Raw genomic sequence first — 25,063 nt, forward strand, 5'->3', positions numbered from 1 at the left:
CACTGAAGCAAAGCAATGCTTCTGTAAGTGACAATGTTTGGCCACAGGCCCTGGTGAATACCCCTACTTCCACCAGGGGTAAAGGGTCACATGGGACAGGAAGCTCTGCTTCTGGAAACTTGGACTATCCAGAGAGGGCTGGAATCTCACCAGCAGGCAAAGTTCTCATCACATACCTCTGAAGAGTGAAAAGATGTGAATTAGGAGGCAGTAGAGAGGAGCAGAGGGCTAAGAAAACAGCCACCACAAGGTGGAGCCAAGTCACACAGGACTGATGGAGGAACCAGACTTCAGGTACCCCAGACTTTAGCTGTCCACCATTTTCAAATTTGGGAGTCGGTTTGGTTCTTAAGTCTGAGAAAGATGATGGCACTGAAGGCCAGGTGAGGAACAAGATCCATCAGTATAAAGCCATGATCAGAAGTGCTCATCTTGCATGCGTGAACCTGCTTCCCAGTGGCAAGGAGTTACAGGTCCACAGGAAACAGTAGACAGCAGGAAAGAAGAGTCAATCCGGGTGCAGGAAGATGTGTGCTGGGATTACATCCTCGTTATGTCTGATTTATAGAATCTTTAGTCTCCAGATTCCATTTAGGAATATTAGGGCAATATTAGTGTCATCTTGTGGGGTTCTTGTGAGACTGTGTGCAAACTGCTCACTTTTAGTGAGTAATCCCCAAACTTGGAAACGTTAAGCCACGAACACTCAACATATCATATTGATTGCTGAGTGAACACAGTGGTAGTTAATGTTGTCAACTTGTGGGGGTCCAGAGGCATCCAGAGACAAACCTGTAGGTGCGCCTGTGAGGGATTACCTACATGGGAAAACCCACCTCAACCTTGTGTGGGGCTCTATTCCATAAGCTGGGCTCCTGGACTGAATAAAAAGCTAAGCAAAACTGACTATGAGCATTTAATTCTCTCGACATTGAACAAAATACCCCAGGTTCCCCCTGAAATCCCTTCCCCAGGATTGACTGGAATTCAGAATAAAACCTGTTATCTCTTGTGCTCTTTCTCACGGGATACCTCATCACAACTTCCAGGTAAGTTCACATTACAGAGACCCTGGTGAAATCAAGTGTGTGTAAGGCATTGTCTCTCATTTTTAAAATGTTTCCTGTTAAAGTCTGTTGAAGCTGAGTGTGGTGGTCGAGGAGAGGAGGCACCATGAGTTTGAGGGCAGCTGAGCCACACAGCATCTCTCTCAACAGGAACAGTAAGAGGCACAGATTATAGATGATCAAATGCAGTTGGTGTGTAGAAACTGCTTGGCTGCTGTGGCTGAGGCTGTAGGCCGATGCTTCCTGCGGTACCTATGCTGGTCTCAATTCCCGGGAGGAAGCACTCCTCCTTTCTTAGCCTCTAGATGCTTCAACTATAGGGCCGAGGGGGTTTGAGTTTGTCCCCATAGGCTCTGCTGTTTGAGTGTTTAGGCCTCTTTCTGTTTGTTTGTCTCTCGGTTGCTGTCTCAGTATGGAAGCCCTCACTGCCGCTCCACCCCCATGCCTGCCTGCCACCCTGTGTGACACCCTGGTGTCCATGGACTCACCCTCCAAACCTGTGAACAAGCCCCTGGGGAAAGGCTTTCTTTTGTAAGCTGCCTTGGTCATGGTGTCTCTTTACAGCAACAGAAGAGTGACTAAGACAAGGCCTAAGCCAGAGGCCCTTCTGTTAAGCAATTTTAAATAATCATCTCAATAAGAGTTTATTCCATTCCAGGGATCTAAGAACTAACACATTTTAAAGATGAGGAAACTGAGGCCTAGGCAGGTAGTGATTTTTTTTAATATACTATTTAGCAGCAGAGCTAGGATTCACCACTGAGGCCTCTGTACCTCCGAGTCCGTTCTGGGCTCAGGCAACAATTCCTCTCTAGTAGTTCAGCCTCTTGTCTCACATTGCTTTTCTCAGGTACAAATACAGAATAAACCCCAACAGCACCATGGGTGATAGGAATCCCAGGTCCAGGCTAGAGAGATGGCTCAGAGTTTAAGAGCACTGGCTGCTTTTCTAAAGTTACTGAGTTCAATTCCCAGCAATCACATGGTGGCTCACAACCATCATTTGTGAGATCTGGTGCCCTCTTCTGGCCCGCTGGCACACATGCAGGCAGAATACTGCATAATAGATAAATAAATAAATCTTTTTAAAAAATGGGGTATTCACATTACCTTAAAAAATATGAAACGAAGAATTCCAGTTCCATTTAAATGAATCCCACTTAAATGTGACTTTGATTGTGACCCCCTCAGGCTGCCTGTGTCAGTATCTTGCCAGGTCAGCCTCAGTAAAATATCACCATTTCTTTGATCTTGTATACAGCATTAGCCAAAAAGGAGAACATGTGGTCCCTTCCGTGAAACTGAGTCGATGGAGCCGCCTTATCAAGTGCTGTACATATTCACACTTATGAACACACACTTACAACTAGGTATGATTAAACTTTATTATTCATAAAAAATGAGCTTTCTAAAATATTAGTAAATTTCCACTTTAGTTCTGTTTTGAAGTGTTGGTACCAGTGAAGTAACATTTTTCTTCTTTGAATCTTTTCTTGTAAAGTTACAGTCTTCTCCTTTTCTAAAATGGCAGGAAGCTCCTTCCAGTCCTTGATGAAGATAAGGGGGGCACCCATGGCCTTGAGTAACTGCAGAGGAGCGCTGTGGTGACTGGACATGTTTCCACAGTGGCCAGCTGTCATCACATCTTCTACCATAGGAATGGAGCCAAACGAGCAGGCCTCATATATTCTGTAACACTCTGTGTTCACTCCTACAGGACACAAAGTGAGGTCACTCTGAAGCAAAGCATCTTGGTAATTCTTATGACTTTCAGGCCTATCTCTCTTATGAACATTGACGCAAAAATACTCAATAAAATACTTGCAAACCGAATCCAAGAACATATCAAAGATATCATCCACCATGACCAAGTAGGCTTCATCCCAGGCATGCAAGGGTGGTTCAACATATGGAAATCCATCAATGTAATCCACTACATAAACAAACTGAAGGAGAAAAACCACATGATCATCTCCTTAGATGCTGAGAAAGCATTTGACAAAGTCCAACACCCATTCATGTTTAAAGTCTTGGAGAGATCAGGGATACAAGGAACATACATAAACATAGTAAAGGCAATATACAGCAAGCCTATAGCTAACATCAAACTCAATGGAGAGAAACTTAAATCAATCCCACTGAAATCAGGGACAAGACAAGGCTGTCCATTGTCCCCATATCTCTTCAACATAGTACTTGAAGTCCTAGCCAGAGCAATAAGACAACTAAAGGAGATCAAGGGGATACAAATCAGAAAGGAAGAGGTCAAAGTGTCACTATTTGCAGATGATATGATAGTATACTTGAGCGATCCCAAAAATTCAACCAGAGAACTCCTTCAGCTGATAAACACCTTCAGCAAAGTGGCAGGATACAAAATCAACTCAAAAAAATCAGAAGCCCTCCTATATACCAAAGACAAAAAGGCTGAGAAAGAAATTAGGGAAACAACACCCTTCACAATAGCCACTAATAACATAAAGTACCTTGGTGTGACTCTAACCAAGCAAGTGAAAGACCTGTTTGAGAAAAACTTCAAGTCTCTGAAGAAAGAAATCGAAGAAGATATCAGAAGATGGAAAGATCTCCCGTGCTCATGGATTGGTAGGATTAACATTGTGAAACTGGCCATCCTGCCAAAAGCAATCTACAGATTCAATGCAATTCCCATCAAAATACCAACTCAATTCTTTACAGACCTTGAAAAACAGATTCTCAGCTTCATATGGAGAAACAAAAAACCCAGAATCTCCAAAACGATCCTGTACGACAACAGATCATCTGGAGGTATCTCCATTCCTGATCTCAAGCTGTACTACAGGGCAAAAGTAATAAAAACTGCATGGTATTGGCATAGAAACAGAAAGGAGGATCAATGGAACCGCATAGAAGAACCAGAAATAAATCCACACACCTATGAATACTCGATATTTGACAAAGAAGCCAATTCCATTCAATGGAAAAAAGACAGCATCTTCAACAAATGGTGCTGGACCAACTGGATGTCTACATGCAGAAAAATGAAAATAGATCCATATTTATCACTCTGCACAAAACTAAAGTCAAAGTGGATCAAGGACCTCAACATAAAACCAGATACCCTAAATCAATTGGAAAAAAAAGTGGGGAACAGCCTAGAACTCATTGGCACAGGAGACAACTTCCTGAACAGAACACCAACAGCACAGGCTCTAAGAGCAACAATCAATAAATGGGACCTCATGAAACTGAAAAGTTTCTGTAAAGCAAAGGATACCGTCATCAAAACAAAACGACTGCCTACAGATTGGGAAAGAATCTTCACTAACCCTTTATCTGACAGAGGACTAATATCCAGTATATACAAAGAACTAAAGAAGCTGAAAAGCAGCAAACCAAGTCATCCAATTAAAAAATGGGGAAAAGAGCTAAACAGAGAATTCTCGACAGAGGAATATCAAATGGCAGAAAAACACTTAAAGAAATGCTCATCCTCATTAGCCATCAGGGAAATACAAATCAAAACGACCCTGAGATATCACCTTACACCCATTTGAATGGCCAAGATGAAAAACTCAAGCGATAACACATGCTGGAGAGGTTGTGGAGAAAGGGGAACCCTCCTCCACTGCTGGTGGGAATGTAAACTGGTACAACCACTCTGGAAAGCTATCTGGCGCTTTCTAAGACAAATAGGAATAGTGCTTCCTCCAGACCCAGCTATACCACTGCTAGGTATATACCCAAAGTTTGTTCAAGTACACAAAAAGGACACTTGCTCAACCATGTTTATAGCAGCTCTATTTGTAATAGCCAGAACCTGGAAACAACCCAGATGGCCATCAACGGTGGAATGGGTACAGAAATTGTGGTATTTTTATACAATGGAATACTACTCAGCAATCAAAAAGGAGGAAATCATGAAATTTGCAGGCAAATGGTGGGATCTAGAAAAGATCATTCTGAGTGAAATATCCCAGAAGGAGAAAGACAAGAATGGGATATACTCACTTATATAGACCTATAAGATATGATAAACATAATGAAATCTATACACCTAAAAAAGATAATCAATTGAGCGGACATGGGGTACGATGATCAATCCTCATTTAGAAAGACAGATGGGATGTGCATTGAACGTATGACAGGAGTCTACTGAGTGCATCTGAAAGACTCTAACTAGCAGTGTTTTCAAAGCAAAGACTCATGACCAAACCTTTGGCAGAGTACAGGGAATCATAAGAAAGAAGGGGAGTTAGTCTGATGGGGAAAGGATAGGAGCTCCACAAGGACCAAATATATCTGGGCACAGGGTCTTTTCTGAGACTGACATTCAACCAAGGACCATGTATGGATATAACCTAGAACCTCCACTCAGATGTAGCCTGTGGTAGCTCAGTAACCAATTGGTTTCCCAAAGTGAGGGGAACAGGGACTATTTCTAACAGGAACTCAATAACTGGCTCTTTGGTCTCCCCACCCCCGAAGGGAGGAGCAGTCCTGTTAGGCCACAGAGGAGGGCTTTGCAGCCAGTCCTGAAGATACCTGATAAAACAGGATCAGATGAATGGGGAGGAGGTCCCCCCTATCAGTGGACTTGGAAAGGGGCAGGGTGGAGATGAGGGAGGGAGGGAGGGACTGGGAGGGAATGAGGGATCGGGACACGGCTGGGATACAGAGTTAATAAAATGTAACTGATAAAAAAAAAACAAACAAATAAATAAATAAAAGAAAAAAAAGAAAATAACTAAGTTCACATGAAATAAATAAAAAATGAAACAAAAAGATCCAATATGCATATAAATAAAGAGTTTAATGAAAGACATTAGAAGATCCAGGCTGGAGAAAAGGCTCGATCAGTAAAGTGCTTGCAAAGAAGAACAAGGTCCAAAGGTCCCAGTTCTGTCCCAGGACACAGTAATCCCAGGGATGGAAAGGCAGAGGCAGGAAGATCCCCAAGGTCCCTTGGTATCTGTCCTGGCTAATCTTTTGTTAACATGAGCTAGCGTCATCTCAAAAGAGGGAGCCTCAATTGATCCATAAGATACAGCTGTAGGTCATATTCTTAATTAGTGATTGATGAGGAAGGGCCCAGCCCATCCTGAATGGTGCCATCCCTGGGCTGATGGTCCTAGTTCTATAAGAAAGCAGGCTGAGCAAGCCCTGAGGAGCAAGCCAGTAAGCAACACCCCTCCATGGCCTCTGCATCAGCTCCTGCCTCCAGGTCCCCACTCTGCTTGAGTTCCCGTCCTGATTTCCTTCAGTGATATGTAAGTCAAATAAACCTTTTCCTCCCTGACTTTCTTGTTGGTCACAGTGTTTCACTGTAGTAATAGCAGCCCTAACTAAGACAAGTTGGTACCAGGATTGTGGGGTGTTTTGTGAGACTGAGCTGACCGTGATGTTTTGGGAGGATTGCAGAAGGACTTAAAAGTTTGGATGAAAAAAACCATTCAGTGTTGACAGCTTAGTGGGCAGCTGCTGGAGCATGGAAGATAAGGATGTTGAGAGCGGTGCTGACAATAGAGGCCTGGCTTGGCAAGGTTCAGAGGAAAGCAAAGACTCTGCTGGGCCATTTGTGTGAGGAATCTGTGGTGTCTGAACAGCTGGAGCTGAAGAATTAGCTGTGATTAACAAAAGACCAGCACTGTTGAAGAGAAATTTTTGTGTGACTGAGACAATCAGTGCTGGTCAGCCTCAGCTGAGGAACTAGCAGTGATTAAGAGCCCAGCATCATTAAGGTAAAGCCTTCTGGAAAGTGTTTTCTCGGGGTCAACACACAGGTGCTGTGTTCCAGAGGTGGCCAAGGCTGTTGCCAACAGAACTTGGTAGTGTAAGAGTTACCCAGGTGGTATTGGTTTTGAAGGCCTGAAGGAGTGTGGAGATCAGCTGAGACTTGGCTCTGTGAGAAGCCAGGAGAGGCCACTGCTGAAGGTGCAGCCTCAACAGCAGTTGAAGGCCCAGGATTAAAGGGACCATGCAGAGAGCCTTTGAGAGGCTATTGGGGAAGTCCATCCCAGTTGCAGTGACATAAGATGACCACCAAGAAGAGCAACAGCAATGGAATGGAGCCTTCTGGAGCTTAGAAGACAAGCTGTGTGTGCTGCAGGTGGTGGGGCTGGAGAAGTGACCCAAGCCCCTTGGAGGAGCCCAGAAGATCACCTGCAAATATTAAACAAACCCACAAAAGAGAAACACGAACACAGTGTACAAATCTGGGGCAAAGCAGTCACTGGTAAGTCAGTGTAAGAGGAAAAGCATGAGAAGACAGTGTAAACTGTATCCTGTCCTGGTGTGGAATTTGCTAGATTGTGTATTTCCTTTAACAAAGTCAGTTTCAGGGAGTCTGTTCTTAAGGCAATGTAGGTTTTCTCTACTGTGTTCCTTGCTCTCTTCTGAGTCTTGCTCACTAAATGAACTGTGAGCATCTGAATTATTCTGCAGTCTGTTTCAGGCAATCTAAAGTAGACTTTGCTTACAAAAATAAAAATAAAAAACATTACTCTTCAGAGTTCTTCCAGCCCCCCCCATTTCCCAGTTTCCAAGCCCCTTCCACATGTAACTGTTTGTTACAGTGGCACCTCCCTTCCAGGTGTTCTACCCACATAGCACAGTTTGCTGAGGCTGCTGTAGCGAACTGCCTGTGTAGTGATTGAGAACTTTACAGCTTCTGCCTTCCTCAAGGCGGGAGTCTGTCTCTGGAAGGCTCTGCATGTCAGCAGCTAGGTCACATTGAGACACTCTGCTGTGTAAGACAATAGTCACAGGATCTAGAGATTAAGGTATGACCTGGAGAAGCAGGGCATTATTTAGCCTAACACATTTGGATGTTTTATACAAGGGCCCACATTTTCACACTGGTTGTTAGTGTGGCTTTAAGAGCATGGCATAATGGAAATGGACCAAAGAATATCTTTCAAAATAACTGACAATGGGTTCTCAGAGGTTGTAGGCCTGCATATTAATGTTACCTCATGTAACAAAACAAAGCATCGTGGTTGCCCTTAGGAGACAGGATGAAGTGTCTGTCAGCTTGCAGAGGGGATCATGCCTTCAAGGACTTCTGAGCAAATGGGGAGGTGATATCTATCCCCTTGACACACTGAATGCTTTAGTGTACTTGTGGCTTCAACACAAGACATTTAGTCTCTCCAGTCACGATACTAAATTAATTCTAATAATGATGGTAATTTAGTTCATAATATACATTTTGCTTCAGAATATGAAGGGTAGCCAGGGTTTAGTGACATTTGGGGTTCCTCAGTATAAGTAAAATGTCCTGTCATCTTTACAACTACAGCCACTGAAGTCTACAAGCATACAGTAAGCTGCCACACATGACCGAGGATTGTCTTGGTCACCGCCTGCAACCGACCATGGAGAGAAATGTGGCAGCTCAGAGTCAAAAGAGAAAAGAATAAAACATACATTTTCCTAACATTCTAAAAAGGCTAAGACAGCAGATGTGTCTGGTTTTGTTCTTTGACTACCAGGTTTGTATCTGTGGGAACATGTTTTCGAAGGCACTCTTGATCCCCGGCCGTGACTGCGCAATGGAGGGAAGGACAGTTGATTGTAGAAAGAACACAGTACAGGTACTGTTAGACAACACTGACCTTGCCTGCCGCGTGACGCCTCATGGACCTACCTGAGGGAATATACTCTCATAAGTATGCTCTATATTTTATCATATAGTATGCACAGTATATTTATACTTTTATAAACCTATTTTATATCTTTATGCTTCAGCTTGGGAAGAATACAGAAATCTATCCTGGGAATGAATAAATAAATAAATAGGTCCTGCTTACACTTTAGTAAATGTTTTCTTATTAAATTAGACATTTCAAGGTAATTTTGGAGGGAAAGCTGGAGACCTGCCTCAGTGGCAGATGAGTTGCCTGGCATGTGCCAGGCCCCGGATTCAGTAACCAGTGCAGAGAAGAAAGAAATTAAAAGTCTGTAAATAAATCCTGGGGAGTCTTATTTCTGTTTTGGTTTTAGCTGATGATATGGAAAACTTCATGTCCTACATTTCATACACTTGACTGGTAAATGAATACAATGTTCTATGCCTTAGAGGATGAAAGTAAACATTACTTTCATGATTTTCTTTTCTTTTGTAGCTAGGTTACCTGGAAATACTCAGAGTCCAACTTTTACTTATTAAAACATTGTATGTCATATCTACTATGATTTACGTAACTATGTAGGCTCCCTTTTTTTCCAAAATTCAAAACTGTTTCTGTTTTGATTTTTAGATTCTAAAGAACCAGTGCATTGCCAACACTTTCAAGGGTTTTACTTTTATTTAACTTACTTATCACTGTATAATTTATTAAGTTTCAAATAGAATTAAGATGATTTTAATTAGAAAAAACATAGTTTTATCATGAAGGTACTGTTTCCAGTTGGCTTTTAACGGAAATAAATATTAGTTGTTTTTACATGTTTACTTGGTTTTTGTTATTGTTGTTTCAAGACAGTGTTTTTCTGTGTAGCCTTGGCTGCCCTGGACTTGCTTTGTAGACCAGGCTAGCCTCAAACTCACAACGATCTGCCTGCCTCTGCTTCCTCAGTGCTGGGATTACAGGTGCATATCACTGAACCCGACTTGTCCCTTTTTGTGTTCAATTAAATATTTTATATAATGTTAGTACAAGAGGACATGAGGACATGAATACATGTTAGATCATGAATACATGATCCAGTCCAACCTGCATTCCCTCCCCTCCAGTTCCTTCTCTGTACAACCCACCACTTCTCCCTTTAACCTTATGTTCACATGTGTGCCCACATACACACCTCGGCAGCCTGCAGCTACCAGCTGGTTTTGAGAACAGGTTTCTCGTAGAAGCTTAGTGATTAGGCTAGACTGTCTGGACAGTGAGCACCAGGGATCTGCCTCTCCATCATGAATCAGCCTTTTATCTTAGTTCAAGAATTGTCCTTAGGTCCTCATGCTCACGGCACAAGCACTTTACCAACTCAGCTAGCTCCCTGGCCTGTCATTGCTTGACTCTCTCAGAGGAATCATACATGCAGTGTAAACAGGTATTTAGCCTCATTGTTCTAATCTCATTGTAGGTTGTGTGTATACTCCTAAACTTCACACTAGTTAGATTTCACTGCTTGAAAGAGTAAGTGGATCTTAGTGGTAGGAAGGCTGTCATAGAATGTGCAACACCTTGGGTTCAATGGCCAGTCCAAAAAAAAAGTGAATGTCTATTGCATGCATAAATTGCTTTCTGTGTTTGTAGTTGAGCAGTGAACATGTCAGTGGACTAACATTGCAGAGACGTTTCTGGAATTGAACTAGTATATAGAGTGGAATATGTGAGACTCTCATTTCTTCACTGAAGGCACAGTCATGCCTGTCACCCTAAGCTTATGATTACTTGGTATTACCACAGTGATAGAAAAGGGATTAAAGCAAAACATCATTAACTACCACCAAGAAAGGCTAAGCCCAGTTTGCCTTTCTGAGGTTTGTATGCAAGATTTTATGTCATCATGGAAGAAACCGTGTTATTTCCTCTTAGAGAACTTTGTAGTCAAGTTCTGTGACAGATTTTTAAAATACCTTATTAAACAATGAAAAGTAGTAGATAATGTATCCAAAATTGATGAAGTCTTATAGAATCGCAAGTTGTAGTCTCAATGAAGTTACACTGCTACTAACTTAAGAGAATTCCAAAACTACACTGTTTGCACAGTTGTTTCAGACTCAAATGATTTCTCTGGGCTCTCTATATGGAAGTGCTTACTCTGAAGACATTTTTCAGTTGAGGCAAACAGTAGAAAAATATATTGAACATTGTAAGTTCTGATGCTTACACATATGCTAAGTAACCCACAAGAGCAAATTAGAATTCTGTACATGATTATTTTCAGTTAATGGATTATCAGTAATAACCTTAGATAATTAGAACATAGCACTCACTCTGTACATTATACTACTCATACACAAGCCTTATTTTTATAATGTTAGTGTATAGTAGGAAATTTTCCTGTTTTAAGTGTAGTAGCTAAGGGTTGGAAATACAGCTCAGTTGGTAGAACTCTTACGGAACATGCACACATCTGGGCTTGGCTCATGGACAGGGAGTGGGGCGCCACATGGACAGGGAGTGGGGCGCACATTCTTATTCCTAGCACACCGAGAGTGAGGGCATCCATAATTCTCTCCCTTAACTAGATGCTCAGGCATCTTTACCCCTTCTTCTCTTGGGCCTTCCCTCACCCTGAGCTCTCTGGGAGGTGATCTCCCTACTCCAGGATGTTCTGTGCATTCCATCCTTCTCTTCTCAGACCATGTTCTGTCAGGTGCTGCCTCTCTCTCCTTCATTTTCCTCCCCAAGTACTCTCCGTTGATCCTCATCCAGAATTTCAGAACGGTTGTCCACACAACCGTTCTGAAGATGAGTTGCCGGGTAAAAGTGGTTGCCCTTAACTCAGACAACCTGAATTCAACCCCAAGGTCTGCATGGTGGAAGGAGAGAACCAACTCCTCCAAGTTGTCCTCTGGCTGTCACAAGCACACCTTGGCAAACATGCACACAAATCCTTTGAATTATGTTAAGAATCTCCTGAAGCTTGATGCTTTCCTTTACATTGTATCTTAATGCCTTGCCTTCAGTGAAGAAATGAGAGTCCACTCTCATATACTAGCTGAATTTCTACATCCAAAGCTTTCTATTATTCTGTCCCACTTGCTCAGAAGAACTTGCATTATACAAATTGCACTTCCAAGAGAATATTAATTAAATCTTATTCTAGATTTTATATAAAATTATTGAAATTCCTTTGTTCAGTTTTGTTTATCTCTTGCTTGTGGTGTGTTGTTTTCGACAGCTTCATCACTGGCCCCGGTGTGGTTCCAGGGTACTTCTCCATAGACGTGGACAATGTGGTCCTTGTGTTAAATGGAAGAAAAAAAGCAAAGATCACCCATGCCACCCAGTGGTTACTGTATGCACAGAATTTAATGCAAACCCAGAAACTGCAGCATCTGGCTGTTGTCTTGCTTGGAAATGAATACTGTGACAATGACTGGATAATGCAGTTCCTCAAAAGAAATGGAGGCTTTGTGGACCTGCTTTTCATAACATACGACAGCCCTTGGATTAATGGCGCAGATGTTTTCCAGTGGCCTTTAGGTGTAGCAACGTAAGTACAAAATAAGAAAGGCATCCCTCGGGTGTTCTGAACAGAACAGGGAAGATGGTGTTTTAAATGGCAGTAAGCTCACTGGTGATGAGGCATGCCTATCTTTCCTACCATCCAAAAGAGTAACCCGGAGCCTCAGTGGCAATAGTAACTGCTTTGTTGTATTTTACCATCTTCTGAGGAGAACTGAAGACTACTTGTTTGTTCTAAAAATAGATATAGGATAAAATTTTAAGCTTATTAGTGTCCTGAAGAGATGTTTAGCAGAGAATGAACAAAGACAGAGCCATAATTCTACTGAAAACAAATACTGTTGTGGCAATATTTTTATATACTGTATAGACTTCCCTTGGGTTTGTGATTGGCTGACTTGATGTTAATCTCAAGTGTAAAAGCAGAGGTTAATTAAATGATATTTAGGGTCCTCAATATATAATCATCCTCCAGTTTAAAAAAATGGAAAACATTATTTAAACTTTCTGTGGATAGATTTTTAATAGTAAGAGATAGGCTCTCAGTAGTATATAAACGTTCTGAGGTCAGGAGTTTTCTTCCCTGATTTAAAATAGTTCTGTAGAAATGGGCTATAGAGGTGGCTCAGCAGTTAAGAACAATTACTGCTCATATAGGAAACTCAGATTCATTTCTAAGCACCCACATGCTGTGTCTCATAGCCATGTGTGATTACAGTTCCAAGGCTCTGAATCCCTGTTCTGAACTCTGTGGGCGCTTGGCTACACATGGAGATAAGCAGGCATACAAATATACTAATATACACATAAATTTAAAAAAAGTAAATTTTAAAATAATGCTTATACACTGTAGGTACTCACATATTTGTGTAGGAAATGAATCATCTCACTGATAGAATTAAATCCGACATTCGTTATTATGTCACTGGTTACCACCATTTGTAGATTCAGACTGCTTTAGCTGTACAGATGTCACTAGAGAAATGCCAGGGACAGGTATTCCCACCACTACATGGAAAACATTCCAGGCGAACAGGTTTAGGCTGGGACCAGCCTTAAAATTTCAAAAACTTTGTAAGTACACCCAACCTTCAGAAAAATCTATTTATTGAAAAGAGTCTGTATTTGTAGAAATATTTATACTTTATCCACATTGTATGACATCACCTACTCACCTAATAGAAGACAGAAGCATAGTAATTCTGGTGTTGCCAGCCTCACCCTGTTCCCGATGAGGAGATATTGGGTAGCATCCGGAAACCTTTTGGTTGTCTCAACTGAAGAGGGGGAATTATAACAACTGATGTCAAGGGGGTAGAGCCCAGGAATGTTATTAAACATGGTGCAGTCTATGGCACTCTTTCAAACAAAAAGTTATTTGACCCAAAATGCCATAATAATCTTGTATACAGCATAGACTACAGGCACACATTTATATGCAAACCAGTGCCCATGGAATGAGCCTCCTCTGTATAATAACAGGTTTGTTGTAAGCGGTGATTGATATATCTTCTCGTAAACTGCTGTTAGTCCTAAACATCTGTATAACCAAATCACCACACAGAGACTGGGTTTATTTAGTTAACCTAGAACACAGTGCTGGGCAATAGCTACTCCATCCTAAACCTCCAAGCCCTCATGGTTTCCTAACATTTAGATTTCCCACGTTATACATGCTTTTTGTGAAATATTGATCCAGTCCATCCCCATGTAGTTCCAAGATCTCTCCTCCAGCTCTCTCTCCTAGCTCTCCTCTCCTCCCACTGCCCTCTGGCTCCTCCCCTCTTTCCTGTCCTCTGGCTCCTCCCAGCTCAACATTGTGTCTAATTTCTTTATTTTGGACTGTTTGCACACAGTTGAGACAGGATGCTTAAAATAAGTATCACAAGGCAATATCCAGATTGAAACCAGACAGATGGGGGGGGGGGGGGAAGATATCAGCATTTGAATAAACAAGGGTAAGGTGTATACATTTCAAAAGAATGTTATACCAACACAGGTTTTATTCATTGTTTTATTTTTGGAATTTTTTTGAAATTAACTTTTCAGAGTTCATGATTATAACAGTATATTTTCTTTTCAGTGGACAAATAGGACTGTTTATGTCTATGGTGTACAATGTGCTTAGAAACCATTGAACTTAACACATGGCTTAACAAGCCAAGCTGTGGGGCATCCTGCCATATAGTAATTCATTACTTGCTTTTATAGATACAGAAAGTTTCCCGTGGTTGAAGCAAACAGGTCGATGATGCATGATGAGAGGCCCTACATCTGTAATTTTTTAGGAACTGTCTATGAAAACTCATCAAGACAAGCACTGATGAACATTTTGAAACAAGATGGAGGTGATAAACTTTGTTGGGTTTCTGCAAGAGAGCAGTAAGTTCAATGTTTGCATGGTTCCTTCCTGTGGCTCTCCAATCCGAATGTAACCTTGTGTACGAATAGGTTTCCAGAGAAACAATGGTAACTGCTTATTCCAGCCTCCTGTCTGAAGGTACAGCAGTAACTAAAACTTAGGAAACTGGCTTTTCTCCAGTCTTTCCCATTATACTCAGGAAGCAAGTATTGATGGAGTAATGAAAGTCATTTTGCAATAATTTCTTTTGCTATTAAATAAACACATGGAGTATAAAGCTGAGTGGCCAGGGAATGGATGCCTAAAACATATGCTTCTAGATCTAGAAATTTATTTTTTAATTGTGACAGAAATTGCCTTCTAGATGGATATCACTAATTACAATGAATTTAATACAATTACTGTTAATGTAATTGTATTAAATTCATTTACTCTGAGTTACCAAACAACTGCCAAATGCCAGAAACCATCTTACTCTTAATAACAGTGAAAACAAAACAAAAACAGTGCCCTCATGCCACTTGTTGGTGGAGACAAGTAAAACAGTGTGTGTCAGGAGATGGTAATGCCTTGTAAGAAGAGAATTAAAGACAAGAAGGCCACAGAGAGGACTGAGGTGGAGGGTAGAACATTTGTTTTCAAGGAGCGAAAGAGAGCACCAGGTGGAGGGCTACATTATATACAGGCCTGAAGAGGGCACAGGAGTCAGCAGTGTCCATTTAGAGAGGGGAGCCAAAGCAAAGGACATAAGGCACGGGGGGTGCTTACACAGCAGCTGAAGGGCTGGTGAGTGAGAGGTTGTATGAGAAAGGAAAGTCTTACTGGAGGAAAAGGACTAATAAAATGGTTCTGGTTGAGCTGAGTTAGAGGTCAGGTAGTACCCTCTGCTTCTGCTGCTTCTAGACCATTCTGTCCTAACCTCTTGACGCCTCTTCAGTCTCCCTTTAGAGATTGGAGCTTATTTCACTAAGAGAATACAAATGGAAAAGAATGCCAGGCCCAGCTTCTGCATGTATGTGGCCTATATATTCATTCCATTCTCAAGACCACAGCCAGATTGAATGTTAAAATGTTTATTGCTTATGTCGTTCCCTCATCAGAACACTACAGGTGAGTCTTCTGTGAGCAGACTTTGTGGTTTTTGACTGCTCACCTCATTTCCTCTATTTCCACCTTGCTGGCCTCCCGACCAGTTCTTGGGCATAACAAGCACAAGCATGACCTTCATCTTTGTTTATTCTCTACTCTTCCCCACGTCTAAACTAGCCTGCCTGTTCACATACAGCTCTTGATTCTGAGCCCTTGGCAGTGAAACATTCAGTAATCACCCATACGAAAATGCAGCCCTGTCACTCCAGAAGCCCCTCTGTGCTTTTCCTCACAGGGCTTCAGACTTTCTAGAAAATGTCCTGACTTAACTCAAAGACCTAATGCCCACCACTGGATACAGCACAGCTGCATCAGAGTAAGACAAGAGAACTCAACACTCGGGAATTACGGATTGAATGAATACACCCATTTGAAGATTGATCACCGGATATTTTTAAATATACAGCAATAAAATGTTCAGATTATTGTCAAATGTTCAAAACAAAAAACTTGTTTTAGGCAGTCTTACATAGCACAGGCTGGCCTCAAACTCGGTATTTAGCCCAGGATGATGTTAAACTCCTGATTCTTCCTATGCCTCCCAACTTGTAGAATTAGGGAATTATATACCCAGTTTATGGATAGATGATGATCAATACTAGGTCTGAGTTCTAGCAGCTGGGCTATACCCACACCCCCAAGCCTTAAAGAAGTTTTAAGAAATGTGTTTGGTCCAACATTTTCAATGCCTCTCATATTTATCATCTCTATGATGTGTTCACATTTTTGATAACTGACATTAAAAGATTTGCTTCAAAAAAGATGACATAGGAAAGTAAAACTTTACAGGGATTTCTTTGTTGTTTGTTTAATTTCCTAGGTGGCAGCCTCAGGAGACAAATGAAAGTCTTAAGAATTACCAAGATGCTTTGCTTCAGAGTGACCTCACTTTGTGTCCTGTAAGAGTGAACACAGAGTGTTACAGAATATATGAGGCCTGCTCGTTTGGCTCCATTCCTGTGGTAGAAGATGTGATGACAGCTGGCCACTGTGGAAACATGTCCAGTCACCACAGCACTCCTCTGCAGTTACTCAAGGCCATGGGTGCCCCCTTTATCTTCATCAAGGACTGGAAGGAGCTTCCTGCCATTTTAGAAAAGGAGAAGACTGTAACTTTACAAGAAAAGATTCAAAGAAGAAAAATGTTACTTCACTGGTACCAACACTTCAAAACAGAACTAAAGTGGAAATTTACTAATATTTTAGAAAGCTCATTTTTTATGAATAATAAAGGTTAATCATACCTAACTGTAAGTGTGTGTTCTTAAGTGTGAATATGTACAGCACTTGATAAGGCGGCTCCATCAACTCAGTTTCACAGAAGGGACCACATGTTCTCCTTTTTGGCTACTGCTGTATACAAGATCAAAGAAATGGTGATATTTTACTGAGGCTCACCTGGCAAGATACTTAAGTGGTTAAAGGTGCTTACTGCCAAGGCTGATGAGCTAAGTGCAGTCCCCCAGAAACCACACGGTAGGAGAGAAGTGAGTCTCATGGGCTGTCATGTGACCGCCCAACAGCATGCACACACAAACACATCAATTAGGTGGATAGATAGATTGGTGGGTGGATGGATAGGTAGACAGGTGACACAGATTCAGTTCTACCGAGATCAAGAAGCCAGCATTTACTGACCATGTTCACTGACTTTAACCCACTTTAGGGGCTGGAGTGCTGGCTCGGTGTTTGAAAGTGCTCACTATTCTTGCATATAGCCTGAGTTCAGTGCCCAGCATGCATGGCACACACTCAGCCATCTGTAAGTATTGCTCAGTAGGTCCTGACATGTTCTTCTGTCTTCCATGCTCACAAGTGCATATGACACATAAAATAAAGAACTAACTGATAGAGTACTATTTACTAGGGCTGACATCTGGTCATGTCAGTAGCAGGATATATGCTGAACAATGGCTGCAAGGTTAGATAGCATCAATGAACTTAATGGCTCTTCTATACAACATGGAAATTATTTTAATATAATTGAAAGGTGCCTGAGTGGGTGTTACGTGCTTTCACAAACTGTATCAACTCTGAGGTGATTTGTATGTGAATTAGCAAGTTGTGGCTAGTACACTAAATATATAGTCCCAAAACATTGCACTTGATAACACGTTCTATTTTATGTACCAATATTAGAAATTGCAAGCTTTAGGGAAACAGCATTATATGTTAAAACACTGGTTATTGCAGTCAGAAAAAAAAAATATTAAAAACTTGTTTCCATGAGGATTTTGCTCAAGCCAACTAACTGGTCATACTCTCTTCTCAGTATGAAAAGCATTTGTGTCCTTAACATAGTAACAAGACAGCCAGCAGGAACAAGTGGGAAAAGTTTATTTTGGCTCATAGTTTGTGACATCTGCAGGGTACCAAGGCCAGAAAGGAGGCATGAATGGATGTATCCAGGCTAGCAGAACTGTCAGGCATCAACTATTTGCATCATGGCTGACCAGGTAGAAGAACGCCAGACTACAGAGAGGTGTGTAAAAATCTCACAGGACCTGCTTTGCCAGCCAGTCCCCTTCTAATGGCTCCACAGCCTTTAGAACAGACTCCATGCTGTGACTAGAGTTCAGGACGGTGAGTGTTCATCCTAGGAAGATGGCAGGATAGTGTAAACATGGAAGGTTAGGAGCCAACAGTTGTCAACTTGGCAATACCTGAGGCACCAGGTCATGTTTCTGGAGCTGTTAGCTTACTGCTGCTTGCTGTCTTACAGAAGATGGTTTGATGACACTATCTTAGCTGGTGATTGCTATGTGTCCCATCAGTCCAGCAGCCAATTACCTTGGATCTCAGGATGAAAAAAGAAAGAAAGGATTTTCAGTGTTTATCTGTAAGAGTGTCAAGTCTATCCCTTTTTGCAGAATTGAATTTGTGATAAAAGGAGGGAAACAGGCAATATAGATGCTTTGGGGGAGCTTGAGGAAATTTAAAAGGTGATCTGAAATCTTTTAGAACAGGTTCTGCTGAAATCATGCTAAAAGTTCAATAGTACTATTATTCAAGTAAATACCTTTCAAAACTTGTCCAGACCAACAGATACAGCTGTGTTCAGTCAACATAAAACAGATACACTGAACCAGATAGAAGAAAAAGCAGGCAACAGCTCTGTACTTACTGGCACAGGAGATGAATTTCTGAACAGAACACCAATCGCACAGGCACTAGGATAAATGGAACCTTATGGAACTGTAAACCTTCTGTAATACAAAGGACACTATCAATTAAAGTAGCACCCTACAGAATGCAAAAATATTTTTACCAACTCCACACCTGATGGAGGACTAATATCCAAACTATGTAAAGAACTCTAGAAACTAGATAACAAAAAAAGCAAATAATCCAATTAAAAATGGAACGGGGGCTACAGGTTAGTCAAAAAATGGACGCAGGCACTAAACCTCTTTGCATAGGAACTTATTCTGGTCCCAGTTGACAATGTGACCAACTGCTTGAGCTCCAGCTACCAACTAGGTCTTCCTATATATATCAACTATACCCTTGAATTGTGGATGACAGTATGAACTCTCTCCTTGCTTTGTCAAAATATTTTTTCATAGTAAACAAGAAAAGGAACTAATACGGAAAATCAGTACTGGGAGTTGGGCTGTTGTTACAATACCCTGACCATGTGATTCTTAATACTTTGGAAGTGAGTTGCAGAAGAAATGTGGAAGATTGGAGAACTTCAGGCAACAAAGCCCTTAAGTGCTGTAATGAGAACTTGATGTAGGATGCTTGAATGACAGGAATGCTGATGGGTTATCCCCTAGCTATCTGCTCCCTAGGTTGTGTCAGAAAATCTTGAATGCATCATAAAAGCAGCAGTGGGAGCATAATCTTATAAAGTATGTTCTGGAAATCTCTGGACTTTATAAAATAAAGACTTCATAATACCATTATAAATTATGCAATGAACAGAAAAGGTTAAACTATTACATGTAAAACCAATTATTATGAAACTGGAACTATTGAGGCTAAATACAAAATCACAGTGAGGATGTGAAGGGGAATAATACTCTTAATGAGTAACAAATTAATTTCAGTTTAACCTGTACCAAAAATGTTAAAGTAGCTTTAAGTTGAGTACCCTTTTTCGAATAAACAGTTTGGTACAGCACTTAAAACAAGGCTGAGACTTATATTAAAAGATACCTGTGTTGAAAATGTACATTTGGAAATACTTCACTCAACTTCCAAAAAGACAGATCTCCTTACTTTCAGAAAATAAAATGTTTTTATTTGTTTATCTATTTACTAAAATTTTAACAAAGAAGAGACTTCATTCAGATGCTAGCAACAGATACCCACGGTGTGAAGACTGTGCCTTAGAGTGCTCTCAAGATGCAGTCCCAAGGTTCATTACTCATGCGTTTATAAAGGCTCAAAGGCTGTGTCCATCCTGGCTTTGTGCACCTAGAGGCTGGAACACTGGCAGACTTCCTGCCTTCATGTCCTCAGACACCTCCATCTAGGTGCAGTCAAGGGCAAGCAAGCTTGTCCACAGGAATGACCACATACTGTCTGTATCCTCCATGAACAAGACCAGGCAATCACAAGAACAACGCCTAGCATTCTGAGACCTCCTCTGTCCTTGGACAAGTAGGACTTACAGGCTAGACACACTTTTTGTTTTATAGTTCTCTTAAGCACAGCAACTTGAAACATAATGTTCACCATCACTTCCATCCCCCACTTAAGTTGTATCCTGAGTCAAGTTCTTGACCCTGTGCTGAGTATCTTTGAAAGGTACAGGCTAGATTTACAGGTTTCTTTATGAATTCTATACCCCATATTAATTAAACTAAGTTCTCATGGTAGTATTCCATAAAGCAGAAGGACACGGACAAAAGGAGAAGTGGGTGAATGGGGACAAGACCCACCCTGCTGCAGAAGAATGTCCAGGCCTGCAGTATGAGATAGGGTGCCTGGCAACCAGTCCAGAGGGCCACAGCTCCCCCATCCAGGACATTCTGGGTGTAACTTGAAGATCAGATATCCACCAGATGTCGGGGGCAGGCCTGACTGGACGTGGGTGCCTAAAACGAACCAATGATATTTAAAGTCAACTACCCATAAGCCCATTCACCCAATCCTGTACTGCCAAGCTTGCAACCCCCACGCCTCCCTTGCTTTTTCCTTTAAAAACCCCATGCCTTTGTCTCTCGGGACTGTTCCCTGATGACTTGCAAAGCAGCCCCATCACTCACTGGCCTGAATAAACCTCTTCTGATTGAGGCAATCCATCTCCAAGTTACCTTGATCTGTCTCTCTGGTAATTGGGATCTCGGTGGGCCTAACACCTGTTCACATTGGGATTTAATAAACATCAGTATACTGGCACCCAGACCAAAATTTCTGTATCTAGTTAAGACATTTATGATGCATAATCCAGCAATGATCAGCAGAAGCAGAAGTGTCTGGTGTTCTGCAATAGCTGAAGACAGAGTTATCACCCGGAAAATCAAAGAAATGAGAATGGCAACCATGGGCTTCCCCTGTTCTGGGTCATTTTTCTGTCTGCAGTGTAGGGGTTTGTTTGTTTGCTTGTTTTTGTTTTTGTTTTCCTGAGAGTACAGGAATCTCTAATGATTGCTGAATGGTTTGCATAGAACAACGTTTTCTCTTACAGCCACACAATCACATCCTTGTTCTGCACAGAGTATGGTGAGTGCTCTATCATGTTATCGTGTTGCAAAACTGCTTCAGCTAATGGATCAACCTGCTGATGGATCTTGATCTAGTTGTTTTACAGGTACCTTTTTTTTTTTTTTTTTTTTTTTTTTTTTCAAACAAGGGAGCCTGGAGGTCAGTATGAGCCAGCCTGGTTTGTTGGGTAGGCACTCCAAGTAGCCATTTGTCTTCCTTGCCAGAGAGTTTCCTTTGGACTGAACGTTTTCAGTCTTTTGTTGAGGATAAGGGGTGACATAGATGATTTTGTAAATGGGCCTCAACTGAAATTAGGATGCCATTGTAGGGGCCCAGGAAGCCTGGAATGTTAACCAAAGCCTGGGAGGGGATTCATTCAGGAAATGGGGCACTCATCAGAAGCATCTGGTTTCCTGATCAAGGTAAAAGACTGGAAGCAATCACAGCAGCTGGACTGGAGCACATCACCTAGCAAGCCCAGGCTCTCCACTTTTGTAGGACTGCCTGGGGCTTGGGTGCTGTAGATCACTTTTGAAGTGCTTTATTGTCTGATTCTGGTTCCTGGGTGGTGACTGTCAGGTGAGTGGAAATCTGCTGAGACATATTCAGACTAGGGACAGAAGCTAAAGTTAAGGAACTTAAAGGAAACTCTTACATTTGGAGCACCCCTCAAATACACACACACACATATTCCATCAGGAACAGGCAAGAGTTGGGGAATCTTAGTCTGTTGATTGGAGTTCAATTGACCTGTGACAGGTAGATAGATCCAAGTTGCAAACCCAGTGAGGCTCACATTAATTCTTTGAAGTTACAAAAGATGAACTTCTGGAGTCTTCTACTTTTAAGTCATAATAAAAGCTTGGGGATTAAAAAAAATTATCTGGGGTTAAAAACATCAACATTCTTTTCTTTGTCCAGAGGTCTGGACAGAGGTGGTTTTAACATGATGAGAAGTAATTTTAGGTATCAGAACTCCATTGATTACTATGTTAAAACTTTGAATTTTTGAAGTCTTGATATCACATATATTTTTTTTTTTTTTTGGTTGTTCTGTTTGGTTTTTCAAGGCAGCCCTGGCTGCGATATTGAGCTTCTCCCAGGATGAGGACAGGTCTTGGCTAAAGTGCCCTGTCTTCACGTCAGAGGTTTGGAAGGAGAGCAATCTCAGCATGCAGATGTATGAACAGGTTCCAGCTTACACTGTTGGATCTTGTCTCGGACATCTGCTTTCCAGTTCTCTGGGACAACCTCACTACACCATGCAAGGAACAGCAGGCACAGGATCTTGCAAAGTATGTTCAAAAAACTCCAAACTTTATTAAATAAAAACTTTATTGAATAACAACACAAATGTAAGATTTACTGCTAATAAAAAATTAAAGTTTCCTGTATAAAAATAGATTATCATGTAGTTGGCAATATTCACACTAAATATATTAAGTCTATACCAATAGTGGGGCTAAGGTGACAGAATATAAATATTAACATGACATATTAAATTTCAGCTTAATATATACAAAGAAAACATCTTAAAAATAGCTTAAGAATATATATATTTATATATATAATATATAAAATATATTTTTATTTATATATAAATATTTGTTTATTTAAAATATATATAAATATATATATATATTTTTGGAATAAACAGTTTAGTACAGCCCTCAGCCGGATGAGGATTCAAGGAGTCCCGGGTTTACAACGCACATCTACCATTAGTTACTCCTCTTCGGAGAATAAAATAGATGTCTTTACTTCCAGGCTGGGAAGTATCTTGAGATGCCTCCGGCGCGTTTCTTACTTCTCCTGGATTGCTCGGGTCCCATGAACAGCAGCACACTGTGGCGCTTCTGTGGTAGCACACAGTACCGGATGGCAACCGGAGATTCACGTGGAGACAGGCAACTGGTGGCCTTCCTTTCAGAAATAACTAATGCAAACAAGCAGTCCAGAACGAAAGGCCGAAAAGCACCGGAAGCCGTCCACTGCCAGTTAGCTAAAACTTGTGAACAAGAACAGCAAAATTCAATCCAGCGTCGACCTCAGTCACAGATAAATCTCCAAAGCCGAGTGCTTGTGAGCATGCGCTGTGCAGGCCGGATAGTTTCTAACTTTCGGTGGGCACACGTGTCTTCTGTTGTTGTTGTTTCTGTCCCGACAGGGTTTCTCTGTGCAGCCGCGGCTGTCCTAACCTCAGTCTTTACACTCAGAACTTGTTCAAGGCTCTTCCACACCCAGTACCTGCAGTCCTTAGCCTCACCTGGGAAAGAGCTCGGAGCAGCTGCCTCGCAGTGGACGCCAGGGGGCGCTGCTACAGTAAGCGCTTGTGCAGGATCTCCCACACCATCTTCTTCCTGAACAGAGGCATGTGCTGCTGGGAGAAGGTGATGGGCTGGCCCCTGGAAATGTAATCTGCATATTTACAGGCGAACACGCCGCAGTCGCCCCCGTTCAGCTGCTGAGGAATCTCCTCTGCCGACATGCTGTGTTGCTTCCACTCTGCAGGGCTCAGGTCGCTGTTCCTTCTCGCTTTGCTCTCCTCCCTCAGATAGCAGAAAAGCAGCTCAAGGATGTCGGGTCTCTTCTGTCCCAAGGAGTCCAGGTAGACAATACTCTTCTTTCTTAGGTCTGTGACCACCAGGCTCCAGTGCATGCCCAGGTGAACTGGGACCAGGAGAAGTTCCTTGGCAAAGATGTTTACTGCCCGGGTCCATCTTCTGACTGACCTGTAGCCACCAGACTTTAACTTGGTGTAAAAGAAGGTATTAAATGCGTGAAGTGCCGGGTAGCCTTGACTTTGATTTCTTTCCATGAGAAGATTCATGTAAAAATTGATGACTTTGTCGTTGAGCCACTGGGTGTTCCTTAGGGTCCACCGGTCTCCTCGAGTCATTTGCAGTTTGAAGGCAGAGCTCAAGATCTCATCTTTTGACCCAGGGCCTAGCGCACTGCTGATTTCTTTCTCCATGTCCACTGTGACATCAGGACCACGGTCCAGCCCTCTGCCCTTCTCTTGGTCTTCAAGAGCCTTTTTCTTGACCTCAGGTGTTGACACTTTGCTGTTGGGCATGCCATTGCTGACACTGTCTGTGCAGATCTGAGGTGTTTCCGATTCATGATTCTGCCCTTCAGCACAACCTTTGAGAGTCTTGGAGGTGTCCATGGTGCTTGTGTGAGTGCTGTGAGGGCCAGAGCTCACAGGGACATCAGGTTGGAGGAGTTCTAACAGCCCTGGGCACTTTTCATGGTGGTGTTTCTGAACTTCTTCCTCCCTGTTGATGTGGGGGGGTTTCAGACCCTGGCCTCCACCCACAGACTCCTCAGTCACAGCCTCTTCCTCAGGGCCTTAGGCACACTCTGGGGCCATTAGCTGTAACAGAACCTTTTCCTGGGGTGTCCATATTCGGCTCTTGTCAGGCTCTTCATCCCCAAGCTCTATTTCATGCTGTTCCTGTTTCAGCTTCTTCCAGGACTGGACTGGCTCCTCGGAGCACACATCATCCTCTTCCTCTTCTTGGCATTTCCTCTTCTGGCCTTTCTCTGGCTGTTCAGGGCTCATTGTTTTACCCTGCTTGCAAGGCTGCCTTATAGAGGGACTACTCGGATTGTCTTTGCTCAGGTGTTCGCTGCCGGCCGAGACACAGCTTTCTGTTGTCCAAGTCAAAGTGCAGGTCAGCTGGGCGTTCTGTGGGAGTTCTTGGGTT

At 42.0% G+C, this 25,063-nt stretch overlaps 1 protein-coding gene and 1 pseudogene across 1 annotated transcript; one reads left to right on the forward strand and one right to left on the reverse strand.

Moving 5' to 3' along the window:
• Positions 1-7,211: 7,211 nt before the first annotated feature.
• On the forward strand, positions 7,212-17,975 carry LOC132648676 (ribitol-5-phosphate xylosyltransferase 1-like; annotated as a pseudogene).
• Positions 17,976-23,670: 5,695 nt separating this feature from the next.
• On the reverse strand, positions 23,671-24,390 carry LOC132648487 (sentrin-specific protease 2-like; the record flags this gene model as incomplete). Its single annotated transcript, XM_060370011.1, has 1 exon — positions 23,671-24,390. A coding segment is annotated over one exon (720 nt), but the record flags the coding sequence as incomplete, so codon positions are not given.
• Positions 24,391-25,063: the final 673 nt, after the last annotated feature.

The sequence above is a fragment of the Meriones unguiculatus genome, chromosome 17, assembly GCF_030254825.1.
Source record: "Meriones unguiculatus strain TT.TT164.6M chromosome 17, Bangor_MerUng_6.1, whole genome shotgun sequence".
NCBI lineage: Eukaryota > Metazoa > Chordata > Mammalia > Rodentia > Muridae > Meriones > Meriones unguiculatus.